Genomic DNA, 15,000 nt, shown 5'->3' on the forward strand with positions numbered 1-15,000 from the left:
ATTCTTCCTCACCTCATGATGTGGTTAATAAGGTGGGATTATACCACATAGCCCACATTATGAGGTAAATATTACACTCACTATTTAATGTAAGAGGTGAATTTCAAACCTCATGCAAGAATCATGAGGTGACATTCTTCCTCGCCTCATATTGTGGTTAATGAGATGGCATTATACCACATATCCAACACCATGAGCTGAATCCTTCACATATTACTTAGTTTATGGGAGTGAATTCCCCATTACGAAACTTAGATTATGAGGAGGAACATTACATAACCTCCTAATGTGGTTGGTTAAGTAATACTGAATTATTCATGCGGTACCTCATTACCCGCGTATCACAACACCACATAACCCACATCATGAGGAAACTCTCCCATATCATTTAGTTTATGCGGTGAATTCCCCGTTAAAAAATCTACATTAAGAGGGGAAATTCTTCCCCGCCTCATAATGGGGTTATGTAATGAGGTGGCATTACACCACATAACCCACATCACAACGAAAATCTCCCACATATCATTTAGTTTATGAGGTGAATTCCCCATTACCAAAAATATTTTATGGGGGGGAACATTACATAACCTAATAATGGGGTTATGTAATGAGGTGGCACTACGCCACATAACCCACATTATGAGGCAAATCTTACGTAAGCACAGTTACTTCATGAGGTGAATTCCCCATTACCAAACCTAGATTATGAGGGGGAACATTACATAACCTCATAATGGGGTTATGTAATGAGGTGGCATTAAACCACATAACCCACATTATGAGGCAAATCTTACGTAAGCACAGTTACCTCATGAGGTGAATTCCCCATCACCAAGCCTAGAATATGAGGGGGGAACCTTACACCACCTCATAATGTGGCTAATAAGTTAACACTGAACTATTCATGAGGAGAGTTGAACAACACCTCATTACCGTCGTATCACATGCAAAATCTGGACCGTAATGCGAAGTTTACATTACCTCATAATCCAGATTATGAGGTGAGCTCCGCATAAATAATTAGGCGGCTAATTAGTTTTACAAATTAGGGTCGCTAATGATTCCATGGCGTGTTTGCCGTTGGAAAAAAAAAGTGGGTATTAAATGTTTTGTTCTCAGGCAATAAAAAAAAAAAACCGCGGTTGGATACGCGAGCACAATAGAATTATTATTATTAATATTAATATTAATATTATTATTATTATTACATCATAACTCATTACTATTATTATATTATTATTACTATCATTATTACATCATACCTATTATTATTATTATTATTAGTAATACTATATCAGACCTATAATAATAATAATAATAATAATAATAATAATAATAATAATAATAATAATAATTATAACTATTATTATTATTTATTACTAAATTTGATATACACTCAAATTTTTTTGCCTTCTTCTTGATAATAATATATATATATATATATATATATATATATATATATATATATATATATATATATATATATATATATATATAATTAAAAGCACGATCATTCGCACGCACGCAAGCAAATATGCTTTCAAGTCCTGCCCTCAAGAACCTTCCATGGTTAACCAACCGCAACACGCAGGGTTCAAGGTTCGTTTGGGAGTCAACAGGACGTGTTGGAGATTTCGATTAACCGAATTAATTGGTATAAAAAGTACGTTTTCTCTCACTTGTATTTTTTTGTTTTTTTTTTAAATAAAAATTATACTTTATTTTTTAAATAAAATACTTTATTTTTAAAAATAAAAATACTTTACTCATTAAAATAAAAATACTTTATTTTTTTTAAATAAAGGTACTTAATTTTTTTAAAATAAAAACTATACTTTGTTTTTTTAAATAAAAATTATACTTTTTTTTAAATAAAAAATTATACTGTATTTTTAAAAATAAAAATACTTTACTTTTTAAAATAAAAATACTTCACTTTTTAAAAATAAAAATACTTTATTTTTCTAAATAAAAATGATACATTTTTTTAAATAAAAAATATACCAAATATATTAAATAAAAATTATATTTTATTTTTTAAAATAAAAATGATACTTTACTTTTTAAAATAAAAAGGCTTCATTTTTTAAAATAAAAATATTTTATTTTCTTAAATAAAATACTTTATTTTTAAAAATAAAAATGATCCTTTATGTTTTAAAATAAAATTACTTTATTTTTTAAAATAAAAATTATACTTTATTTCTTTAAATAAAAATTATAATTTATTTTTTAAAATAAAAATGATACTTTATTTTTAAAATAAAAATACTTAATTTTTCAAAATAAAAATACTTAATTTTTTTAAATAAAAATACTTTATTTTTTAAAATAAAAATCTTTACTTTTTAAAATAAAAATTATACTTTATTTCTTTAAATAAAAATACTTTATTCTTTTATAAAAATACTTTACTTTTTAAAATAAAAATTATACTTTATTTCTTTAAATGAAAATTATACTTTATTTTTTTGATAAAAAATGATACTTTATTTTCTTTATATAAAAATACTTTATTTTTTAAAATAAAAACTATACTTTATTTTTTTAAGTAAAATACTTTATTTTTTAAATAAAAATACTTTATTTTTTAAATAAAAATACTTTATTTACTTGAAATAAAAATTATTCTTTATATCTATTTTTTTAAATGAAAATACTTTACTCATTTTAAATAAAAATACTTTATTTTTTTTTTTATAAAAATGATAAGTTATAAGAGGCGCACCCGTTGGTGGCAAAAATGATGAAACTGTTATATTAGAACTGTGTGCATGCATTTTCGACAAAGATATATACAACAAAGAAAAAATACAGGAATCGAAATAAATAGATAAACTAATAAAAGTAAATAAATAAATAAATAAATAAATAAAAAGTAGCCGTTTTCAGAAAAGAAAAATATAAATGAAAATAAACAAACTACTATAAATAATTAGCCTATATACATAAATGAATACATAAAAGTAATATACAAAACAATAAATAAACAAATACCAATATTTCTTTAAAACTCGAAATAATATGCTGCAATCGTTTTGTGTTTTTAAAATGATGAATCAAAAAGCTTATTGTAAAATCACTGAGTATTTATTTTACCAAGTTTAGAGATAAATAAATAAATAAATGAATGAATGAATAAATAAGAATTTATAAATGGAACAATATATAATCAAATAACATTAAAACCGTTACTATATCTCTTTGAAACTCGGACAAAAATGATAAAACCGTTTATTTTCTCACAATTATACATGAAAAGTATATGACAAAATTAGTGAGTATTTATTTTATCCCTTTCAGAGACAAAAAGATAAATAAAAGCGCCGAAGTTTGTCCGGTGGTGGCCTCAGCCACGGTCCATAAAACTCTTAACCGCGGCCCATGAAACTCAACCACGGGCCGGTGGTGGCCTATGCTGTTGGTACCTATAGTACTGCCAGAAGCACGATCATGGCTAACTTTAACCTTCAATAAAATAAAAACTACTGAGGAGGCTAGAGGGCTGCAATTTGGTACGTTTGATGATTGGAGGGTGGACGGTCAACATCCAAATTTACAGCCCTCTAGCCTCAGGAGTTTTTAAGATATGAGGGCGGACAGACAGACATAGCTGGCACAATAGTTTCCCTTTACAGAACACAGGTTATTAAAAATATAAAAAATAGGGTATTTGTCACAGCAAAAAATACAAAACTATACAATACAAAAATGATAAAGTAATATTTAAAAATAATAAAAACTCCAGCATTACCGTTAAATGTAGGATATGCTGAAAATAATAAGCCCTGAGAGAGAGAGAGAGAGAGAGAGAGAGAGAGAGAGAGAGAGAGAGAGAGAGAGAGAGAGAGAGAGAGAGAAATGTTAATGAATATCAATGAGAGACAGAGAGAGACAATAAAGAAACTGAAAGGGAGAGAGAAAAGAGAGAGAGAGAGAGAGAGAGAGAGAGAGAGAGAGAGAGAGAGAGAGAGAGAGTATGAGAAAAAAATTAATGAAAGACAGAGTGAAAAAGAGAGAGTGTGTATGGAAACTGATGGTGTGAAAGAGAGAGAGAGAGAGAGAGAGAGAGAGAGAGAGAGAGAGAGAGAGAGAGAGAGAGAGAGAGAGAGAGGACACTGCAATGAGACTAAATATTGATAAAATATCCGCTCTGCAGTCTCCCGGCTACCAGTGTTTAATTAATTCGACAGGATCCCTGCTCATCAGGTCGGTCAATTTAAAGAGGAATATCGACGAATTATTATTATTATTATTATTATTATTATTATTATTATTATTATTATTATTATTATTAACCCAGCTTTTATTTCTCGCTATTATTTGCACAAGAGGAATTTTCACTGTTGAAAAAGGCGATATTTTTCAACGGAGAAATTAAGACATATATGAAAACCATTTCTCTTTGAAAGTGACAGCGATGAACTCGCAACATCTCACTATTGCGGGGCAAAATAAGCCCTGAGAGAGAGAGAGAGAGAGAGAGAGAGAGAGAGAGAGAGAGAGAGAGAGAGAGAGAGAGAGAGAGAGAGAGAGAATTGGAGCAGTAATAAGTTGAATGTGACATAATGAAAGTGACTATTTTCTTAGTATATTCTCAAGTCACCCAATCATAGGTCACGGTTTATTTGAGAGAGAGAGAGAGAGAGAGAGAGAGAGAGAGAGAGAGAGACCCACCAGGGATATATGGTAAGATAGAGAAACTCATTAAAATACACGAAAAGAGAAAGAGTGAGCCATCAGTTATACACAAGAACGAACGAGAGAGAGAGAGAGAGAGAGAGAGAGAGAGAGAGAGAGAGAGAGAGAGAGAGAGAGAGAGAGAGAGAGAGAGAGCCAGTAACGCGAACCGGGTCAAAATAAGCGAAACTTGTACAGCAAATCCAATTCCACAGAACTTCTACAGAATTCTAGACTATACATTCTCTGTAAGTCTTCCAGAATCTCCTTCAGGAGTCTGACTCCTATACAAAAATAATTGGGATAGATCCTCCCTGTTCCCTAAGGAAAGGAAGAGGGGACGTGACTAGTTTAAGGATATGGGGTGTAAGGACTTTCTCTCTCTCTCTCTCTCTCTCTCTCTCTCTCTCTCTCTCTCTCTCTCTCTCTCTCTTGTTATTGTGTATTCGTGATGGCTCGCTCTTTCTTTCTCTTTTCGTGTTTCTTTGGTGCGTTTCTCCACATTTCGATGTATTCTTGGTTAGTCCCCCGCCCTCTCTCTCTCTCTCTCTCTCTCTCTCTCTCTCTCTCTCTCTCTCTCTCTCTCTCTCTCTCTCTCAGTTCTTGTGTATTCCTGATGGCCCGTTCTTTCTCTTTTCGTTTTTTTTTTTGGTGGGTTTCTCCATCTTCCCATGTATTCCTCTCTCTCTCTCTCTCTCTCTCTCTCTCTCTCTCTCTCTCTCTCTCTCTCTCTCTCTCAGTTATTTTGTATTCCTGATGGCTCGCGCTTTCTCTTTTCTTATTTTTTTTTGTGGGTGTCTCCACCTTTCGATGTATTCTTGATTGGTATTCTCTCTCTCTCTCTCTCTCTCTCTCTCTCTCTCTCTCTCTCTCTCTCAGGAAGTGAGTGTAATAGTTCTGGGGGCTGAGTAGACCAGAGGGAATCCTACAGGAAATTCTGTATTCCTGACAAAAGACGGATAGGTTCAGGGCTTGAATGTCAAACATTAAGGTTCTCCAATGTAATTTACATCAACAAACGTTACAACATCTAAAACTTGCAAATGATTTACTTATCAGCTGAAGCCAGGAGAATATCTTAAGAATTCCAGTCTATTTTTCAGGCTTCTTCCGTCCATATTCCTGCTTTTATAACCTTTAAACGAAGTCTAACATACATACACACATACACATACATACACAAACACACACACACACACACACACGATTCAGACACAACACCAAACGCCCACCTTAAGCTGTTCATTATTCCCTCCGTCAAACTTGAAGGATATTCAAGAGAGGAAAAGAATTATTTATTTTAGGCTAAATGCAAAGCACTGGGACTTATGAGGTCATTCAGCGCTAAAAGGAAAATTGAGAGTAAGAGGTTTAAAAGGTGTAACAGGAGGAAAACCTTTTGGAGTTGCACTTTGACACATTGTTAGAACATGGTGGATAGCAAGATGGAAGAATATGAAAGGAGGTACAGCAAATAAACGAAAGGGGTTGCAGCTAGGGGCAGAAGGGACGCTGCAAAGAACCTTCAGTAATGCCTACAGTGCACCCCGTGAGGTGCACTGACGGCAATACCCCTCTACAGGGCAGGGAAGGAAAGAAGGCTTTGGAAACTAAACTGTCCTCGACGTTCACAGACGCCATACTTTGCGAAAAGAGGAACCTTTGTTGTATGAATTACGAAGTTGTATCAAAAACAGGCAATTGTGCTTCGAATTTCTGAGAATACTGGCGATTTGGTTCCTGCTCCAGCGGAGGACAGGATGCTTCCAAAGACACAAGTGGCGCTTGAGAAGTTGCTTTCACCCACCAAGGTCCTATTGGGGCGTAATTTTTTGTCAACTGCTGCAGTTACTATATATAACTTTCTATACCATAACTCAGAAACCAGTGAGATTAGAAATAAGAGTTGTACACCCTATCATAAACAAGTAAAAAATGCGCAGATGTTTCTTCGGCGCAATCAGTTTTCTTACAGCGTATAATCAAGGCCACCGAAAATCGATCTATCTTTCGGTGGTCCCGGTATAATGCTGTATGAGCCGCGGCCCATAAAACTCTCAGCCAGCCGTGGTGGCCATGGTGTTGCTTTGCCAGAAGCACGATTATGGCTAACTTTAACCTTAAATATAATAAAAACTACTGACAAGGCTAGAGGGCTGCAATTTGGTATGTCTGATGACTGGAGGGTGGATGATCAACACACCAATTTGCAGCCCTCTAGCCTCGGTAGTTTTTAAGATGAGGACGGACAGGAAACATTGCGGACAGAATAAAGTGCGGACGGACAAACAAAGCCGGCACAATAGCTTCTTTTACAGAAAACTAAAAATTACTGCATTTCAAACTGGCAATATCGACTGGATATGAATCATTCACACTTCTTTGCAAATCTGAACCGCTGACCTCTGATACAACACGCGAACGCCATCCCACTTAGCCACAGAGAGCCAAAAAGTAGTGAAACCAGCTATGCCCCAGTATAAACTGCACCGAGCGGATATAACGTTGGCTGGTAATTAGCAGGTCAGCGGTTCATATCCCTGAGTAAATTATTATCAAAATAATTTTACCAGACCACTGAGCTGATTATCAGCTCACACAGAGGTGGCCCGAAGGATTTAGAATAAAATGGATTCGAATACAGAATTTAGGCCAAAGGCCAAACGCTGGGAAATATAAGGTCATTCAGCGCTGAAACGGAAATTGACAGTAAAAGGTTTGAAAGGTGTAACATGAGGAAAACCTCGCAGTTGCACTATGAATCGATTGTTAGGAGAGGGTGGAAAGTAAGATGGAAGAAAGAGAATATGAAAGGAGGTACAGTAAAAGGAACGAAAGGGGTTGCAAAGAACCTTAGGTAATGGAAAAGACAGCAAGGAATTTAATCAAAACAATAATTCGACGACAAAAACGAAAAGGCGCAATAAAATAACATTATGGCCGACATAGGAACAGGCTGTCATATATAACAATCTCTACATATTTAAATATTCTAATTACATATAATTACCCTCGGGTCATTTAGGCGAACATATGATAATTAAGCAGCGGAAATTATACTCATTTTTCAGATGAACATTACCTGAAAAAAAATATATATTATTTTTCCGGCAATATTTTTAAAACGGAGAGTACACGCAGCCCACTTTATAAAAAAAAGTACGATAAAAATATATTTCCATAAATTAATTTATTTACATATTTTCGTAAGTTAAACGAGGGTGATTTTATACGCTCTTAAACTTCCCAGCGGCAATAAAGTCTACTCTTTATTTTCCTGAACACAAAAAAAAAACATAATAAATTGCAACAAATAAATATTTGGAACTTCAAAAGTTCAAGCGAAGATGCAACGCATTACTACCCTAAAACAATTCTCCTTGTATTTTAATAATTTACTTACATTTTTATCTATTTCTTTACTCATTTATTTTATTTTTTTCTTTTCTAATAACCGATCTCTCCTTTCTATACTTCCTATTACCTTCTATTTGTCGACTGTGATGGGTCATAGTCAAAAGTCTTACCGGGTTACCATTCAACAATGTTAAAATCTACCATAATTAACCCACGTATTAACGAAAACTTTGAACCAATTCACTCTTTGGTAACAAACGAACAGAATCTGTAACAATATGACTCGACAGACGAGGCGTTATACTAAATAACACAGTAATGACTTCAAAATTCCACTAGCAATAACCCCAATTTACCTTACTCCCCTGGTCAGCAATAGCACAGAAAACGGGATCACTCCTTAAAGCAACGACATAGAAAACGAGGCGCAGAAACAAACCGTCGCTTGAACGCAGTCATTTCACGGAGCGACTTTGGCGAGCAAATATTCCTTTCCCATTCGATGCCATTTCCAGGATGTTGTTCCGATCTTAATAGCGGCGGCAGAAGGCTTCAACTGATCACTAATGAGGGGTTTCAAGGCCCGAAAATTACTATATACGCAATTTCTGCAATGTACGCTTTTTCAGACGTTCTGGTTTTTTTTTTGTATCGTAAAATGATTAATTTCGGGAATAATATATATATATATATATATATATATATATATATATATATATATATATATAATATATATATTATATATATAAGTCAAAAGTTCCAGGAAAAATGTTGAATGATGTATATATATAGGAATGAAACAACCCAAATATATAAACAATTATCTGTGATATATCCATATAGACTTGTTATAGTATCCTCTATACCGTGGTGTTAACATCTGCTAGAAAAGTAACTAACCCATGGAAAATAAAAATTTTGAGATGAGAGCTAACATCAAGTTCCTGATATAAACCAGGAAAAATTATTGAATAACAAGTTATATTCTTCTCCATCTAAATAGTTGTTTATATTGGATAAAGGATATGGTCGGGATAAAGACAACCCAAGATATATCGATAAAAATGAAAGAATTGTATATATCTATATAATATATTACACATATGTATGAACATCTATGGTTATTTTCACAAATAAAACCTTGGTTTGATAAACATACCCATTGCAAGACCAACTATAAATAACTATTTTATAAGATTGAATATAATCATTTTGGACCGGATTGTTACTGGATGAAACACAATATGACAAAAAGTATAATCAAAGCAATATATATAAGTGTTCAAAGTGGCGAGATCTGCCCAGAAATGGCAACAGTGTTTTGGGACAGATGATTTTTTGACCCAAAGGACAAACAATCACTGAACTTTAGTAAGGTGTTTTTGCAAAAACTGAAGATGTTTAAAAAAACAGTGCATTTAATCAGATAATGCTCCAGCACATTCATCAAGGGTTGCAAGAGAAGTCCTGCGGAAATTTAAAACCACTGACCTTATAGTCCTAATCTTGCTCCTTCAGATTTTTTCCTGTCAAAACTCAAGTGTCGGTCCCGGCTCTCATAAACATGGTTTAATAGAAAGGCCCCAAATTTCTACAAAGAAGGGTTGCAGAGGTGCTGTTATAACCCGAAATAACGTAAAAAATGATGTTTGAATTTCTCTCTCTCTTCCTGGAACTTTTGACTTACTCTCTCTCTCTAATACTATCTATATATATCTATATATTATACTTCCCTTTTGACGTTGATCTGCTTAAAGCACAGCAGATGAATCTTTGCAAAACAAATATAATGTTTCTTCTTTAATCTCCTTCCCTCTTGAAGTAAATTATTCCGAGAGAATTTTGATTCCAAATCATATTTTCCATAAACGTCAAAAAATAACTTTCTCTCTCTCTCTCTCTCTCTCTCTCTCTCTCTCTCTCTCTCTCTCTCTCTCCCTTTACTTCCCTTTTTGACGCTGATCTGCTTCCAGTGAATCTTTGCACGAATACAATGTTTCTTCTTTAATCTCCTTCCCTCTTGAAGTAAATTATTCCGGCTTAATTTTGATTCCAAATCATATTTTCCATACGTCAAAAAGACTTACAATGACTAAAAAGGAACAAAAAACAGTAAAAAGGACAAGAATGAAACAATAAACACGGGAGAGGAAAAGAAAAGAAACTGAATAAGTGGCTAAAAAGAAACTGATTAATTTAGATTCCAAATTATAATTTCCAAACGCTAAAATGACTAAAAAGGATTTAAAAGGAATAGAAAGGACAGGAATAAAATAATAAACACAGGGAACGGAAAAGAGAAGAAACTAAATAAGTGATCAAGAAGAAACTACAAACAAGTAAAAAATGCACCGAAGTTTTTTCGGCGCAATCGAGTTTTCCGTACAGCCGCTACAGCGTATAATCAAGGCCACAGAAAATAGATCTATCTTTCGGTGGTCTCGGTATAATGCTGTATGAGCCGCGGCCCATTAAACTTTAACCAAGGCCTATCTTCTATCGTTGCCAGAAGCACGATTATGGCTAAATTTATAACCTTAAATAAAAGAAAAACTGCTGAGGCTAGAGGGCTGCAATTTGGTACGTTTGATGATTGGAGGGTGGTCGATCAACATACCAATTTGCAGCCCTCTAGCCTCAGCAGTTTCTAAGATCTGAGGGCTGACAGACAGACAAAGCCGGCACAATAGTTTTCCTTTACAGAAAACTTAAGATCGACAATGTAGGACCCACTCTCTCCTAATCGCGTTCATGGCTGTTCCCTTTTCTTCCCCTCTGACGGTCCTCCGTCATCCCAGAAATGTCAGAGTGTCCGTCGGTACCGGGTTCTCCCGCAGGAGGAGGAGGCAGCCGAACGGACGTGTGGCACCGCTGGGGAATTGGAATAGGTGCCACAGAGGTGGACTTCATAACGTCGTTGAATTGAATTGAATTGAATATATAGTTTAGGCCAAAGGCCAAGCACCGGTACCTATGAGGTCATTCAGCGCTGAAACGGGAATTGAGAGTAAGAGGTTTGAAAGGTGTAACAGGAGGAAAACCTCAAAGCAGTTGCACTATGAAACAACTGTTAGGGTTGAGGAAAGTAAGGTGGAAGTAAAGAGAATATGAAAGGAGGTACAGTAAAAGGAATGAAAGGGGTTGCAGCTAGGGGCCTAAAGAAGGCACGCTTCACAGAACCTTAAGTAATGCCTACAGTGCACCGCATGAGGTGCACTGACGGCACTACGGTTTACAGCATGGCTGACTAACTTCTTTTACCTCCACGGGTAATATACTTCTCTTTACACATGCCGTCATCCAGCCCAGGGCCAATATGGCATCTTGTTCCCACAGCAGCACTGAGAAAGAGACAGTTCAGACACGGCTGCTACTGATAAGCTTTGGATTAACTTAGGATTTCTCTCTATTCCTCTGCTTTTCCCGACTCGAAAACCCTTCCTTCATTTCTCTATCAATATACAGTATATATATATATATATATATATATATATATATATATATATATATATATATATATATATATATATATATATATATATATATGACTATTTATACATACCGTATATATACATATATTTATAAACGTAAACATACATATAATATATTTTTCATACTGTGTATATACATACATACATCCTGATTCCTCGTCATATACATAAAAATATAAATATTATTTTTCCGAGGTATATGATATTATTTGTATATATATATATATATACACAAACATATATATATACCTATACACATATATATATACATAATAATAATAATAATAATAATAATAATAATAATATATATATAATAATAATAATATATAAAGAATACTAAACATACATATACATATATATAAACATACACATACACACATATATATAATAATAATAATAATAATAATAATAATAATAAAAATAAAAGAATAAAACACGGACACATAACAATAATACACACAATAATAATAAAATAATAAAATAATACTAATAACAATAGTAAAAAAAAAAAAAAAAACTAAACACAGTAAAAAAAAAAAAACAGGCAAGAGGCCGTGGGAGAACCTCTCAAGGCACAAATGCTAATTTCCCTGTAATTACAAAGCGATTCCAGTCGAGCGTAATTACGGAATTCAATAAGACTTCATTGATCGAGTTTTCCGCCCACGCACATCACGCCTAAAGGTGAAGGGTGAACGCAACAGTGGTTTTCCTCTCTTTAAGAAAGCAAAAAAAAAAAAAGGTGGATATTTTACTTTTTCGAAATGTTGATGTGTCAGTCAGTCCTGCTTTTCAAAAGAGGTGGATATTATATATAATCTTTTAAAGTTTAAAGGTTAATATTTGAATCAAGTATGTTCATAATAATAATAATAATAATAATAATAATAATAATAATAATAATAATAATAACCATTGTAAAGAAATCCACAATAATGTTAAGTGTAGATATAATAATAATAATAATAATAATAATAATAATAATAATAATAATAATAATAATAATAATAACATTGTAAAGAAATCCACAATAATGTTAGTCGTAGATATAATATAATAATAATAATAATAATAATAATAATAATAATAATAATCATGGTGAAGAAATCCACAATAGAGTCGTGTCAAGTGTAATATAATAATAATAATAATAATAATAATAATAATAATAATAATAATAATAATAATAATAATCATGGTGAAGAAATCCACAATAATGTCAATAATAATAATAATAATAATAATAATAATAATAATAATAATAATAATAATAATAATAAAAACAAGGATTATAAAATAATTACCAGAAATATTCGCTTGAGGGATTAAGGGGTCCTCCATCCCCTTCCCCTTCCCCCTCCTCTCCCCTCCACAAACTCCTCCCACCCATCCCCCCTCCCCCAACAACCAGGTTAATTAATCGAGGGAAAGATGGAAGAAAGAGAACATGGAAGGAGGTACAGTAAAACGAACGACAGGGGTTGTAGCAGCTAGGGGGCCTAAAGAAGGCACGCTGCAAAGAACCTTCAGCAATGCCTACAGTGCACCGCATGAGGTGCACTGACGGCGCTAACCCCCTATACGGAGAGAAATATATTTCGCCGGCAAATCTAATTTGAATGCAGAGATACATTTCCACGTATGTATCACTACGCTTGTAGGGATTTGTGTACATCTCTATGTATCCTTCCACGTAAGTATACATGGGCATCTACCGTATGGGTACATGTGGTATGTAAGTATACATTGGCATGTATACTTCGTACGGATACACGTAATTGAATGTAATATTGTATAAATTTTCAAATAGATTGTCTTTCCGTTTATGTATCCTTGGATCCGGGGGAATACATAAATATACATCATTTCCCCTTGTGAGGATACATATGCCTGTATGTATCCTTGGATCCGATGAAACATGTATAGCTATGCTCACACGTGGAAATACATATGTCTGTATGTATCCTCGCACAAGGGAGAAACATGTATATCTATTCTCACACGTGGAAATAAATTTACATATGTCAGGATGCATCTGTATCCGGGGAAAGAAGTGAAGTTATTTCCACGTATGGGAATACCTATTTATGCCTGTTATGTATCCACGCATGTATATAACAAGTTGGAATGCAATGTCTCCATTTTTTCATGCAATTTCCATTAGAAATAAACGGGGCCAAATAGGTGGCTGTAATGAACAGCGGGCAGCCTCTATAAAAAATTTATAGACACCATCAAAGGTAATCTTTCTATTTATAAAAGTAAAATGTCAAAAATGTGTCTCTTTTAAAAGTACGTGAGTATGAATATACAAGAGTCATTTACATGTGGATAGTTTCAAAGGTGAAGTATAAATTGAATTAGCAATGTAAAGGCAATATGATTTGTAACGCTGCCGCTTGAGTTTAAGCCAAATTATTCATTTGAAGTAAGAGATGGACTGGTTATGTAGTCCACGAGTCTAAATACTGTGTACAAACACACACACACACACATGTATATATATACACATACATACACATATATATATATATATATATATATATATATATATACATAGATAGATAGATAGATATAGATATAATATTAATATTATGTATGTGTATATATATACACATGTATGTATGTGTTATACGCTCATGTGTATGTGTGTACGTATGTATGTAAATCTACTATGACAACCTTTCGTTCGATGAAAACGTCCGATTAACATTCAGAAGGATACTCGAACTAAGAGCCATCATTGTACCTCACGCGGTGCACTGTATGCACTAGTTAACAAGGTTCTTTGCAGCGTCTCTTCGGCCCCTAGCTGCTGCAACCCCTTTCATTGCTTTTACTGTACCTCCATTCATATTCTCTTTCTTCCATCTTACTTTCCAACCTCCCCTAACAGTTGTTGCATAGTGCAACTGCAAGGTTTTCATTCTGTTACGCCTTTCAAACCTTTTTACTGTCAGTTTCCGTTTCAGCCTTGAATGACCTCGTAGGTCGCAGCGCTTGCTTGCTTGTTAGCAAACAAAGCATCAACACACACAAAAAAATTTTATTCGCTAAAACACAAAGCAATAAAATGAACTTCCCTCCGTGTATATTCGCCCCTGAACGTTCATTAGAACCCACATCTCAATAGCCCCTCGTCGACCAGAGAGCGGGATCGATCCCACGGAAGGCCGAAGTCAAATTAACGAGGTCAATAATTACCAGTTTCCAAGTTCAATCTGGCTGATTGATTGATTTTTTTCTGACGCCACAACCGGTGTTTGGGACTGGAATATAAAATTTAGGCTAATTACCAAGAAAGCCCTGGGACCTACGAGGTCATTCAGGGCTGAAAGGCGAAGTGAGGGTAAAAAGGTTTGAAAGGTGTAACAAAATGAAAACCTCACAATTGTTATTAAAGACTGGAGAGTAAAATGGAAGAAAGAGAATATGAACGGAGGTACAGTAAAAGGAACGAAAGGGGTTGCAG

The 15,000-nt window shown here is 33.9% G+C and overlaps 1 protein-coding gene across 1 annotated transcript in view; it reads right to left on the reverse strand.

The window, feature by feature from the left end:
- The window catches only part of LOC136844743 (protein FAM133B-like), a 66,688-nt gene that overhangs the window by 14,016 nt on the left and 37,672 nt on the right, over window positions 1–15,000 (reverse strand). Inside the window, exon 3 of the mRNA XM_067113977.1 lies at window positions 10,818–10,908. Coding sequence (XP_066970078.1) covers window positions 10,818–10,908 — 91 coding nt within the window. The remainder of the gene's footprint in view (window positions 1–10,817; window positions 10,909–15,000) is intronic.

The sequence above is a fragment of the Macrobrachium rosenbergii genome, chromosome 13, assembly GCF_040412425.1.
Source record: "Macrobrachium rosenbergii isolate ZJJX-2024 chromosome 13, ASM4041242v1, whole genome shotgun sequence".
Lineage (NCBI taxonomy): Eukaryota > Metazoa > Arthropoda > Malacostraca > Decapoda > Palaemonidae > Macrobrachium > Macrobrachium rosenbergii.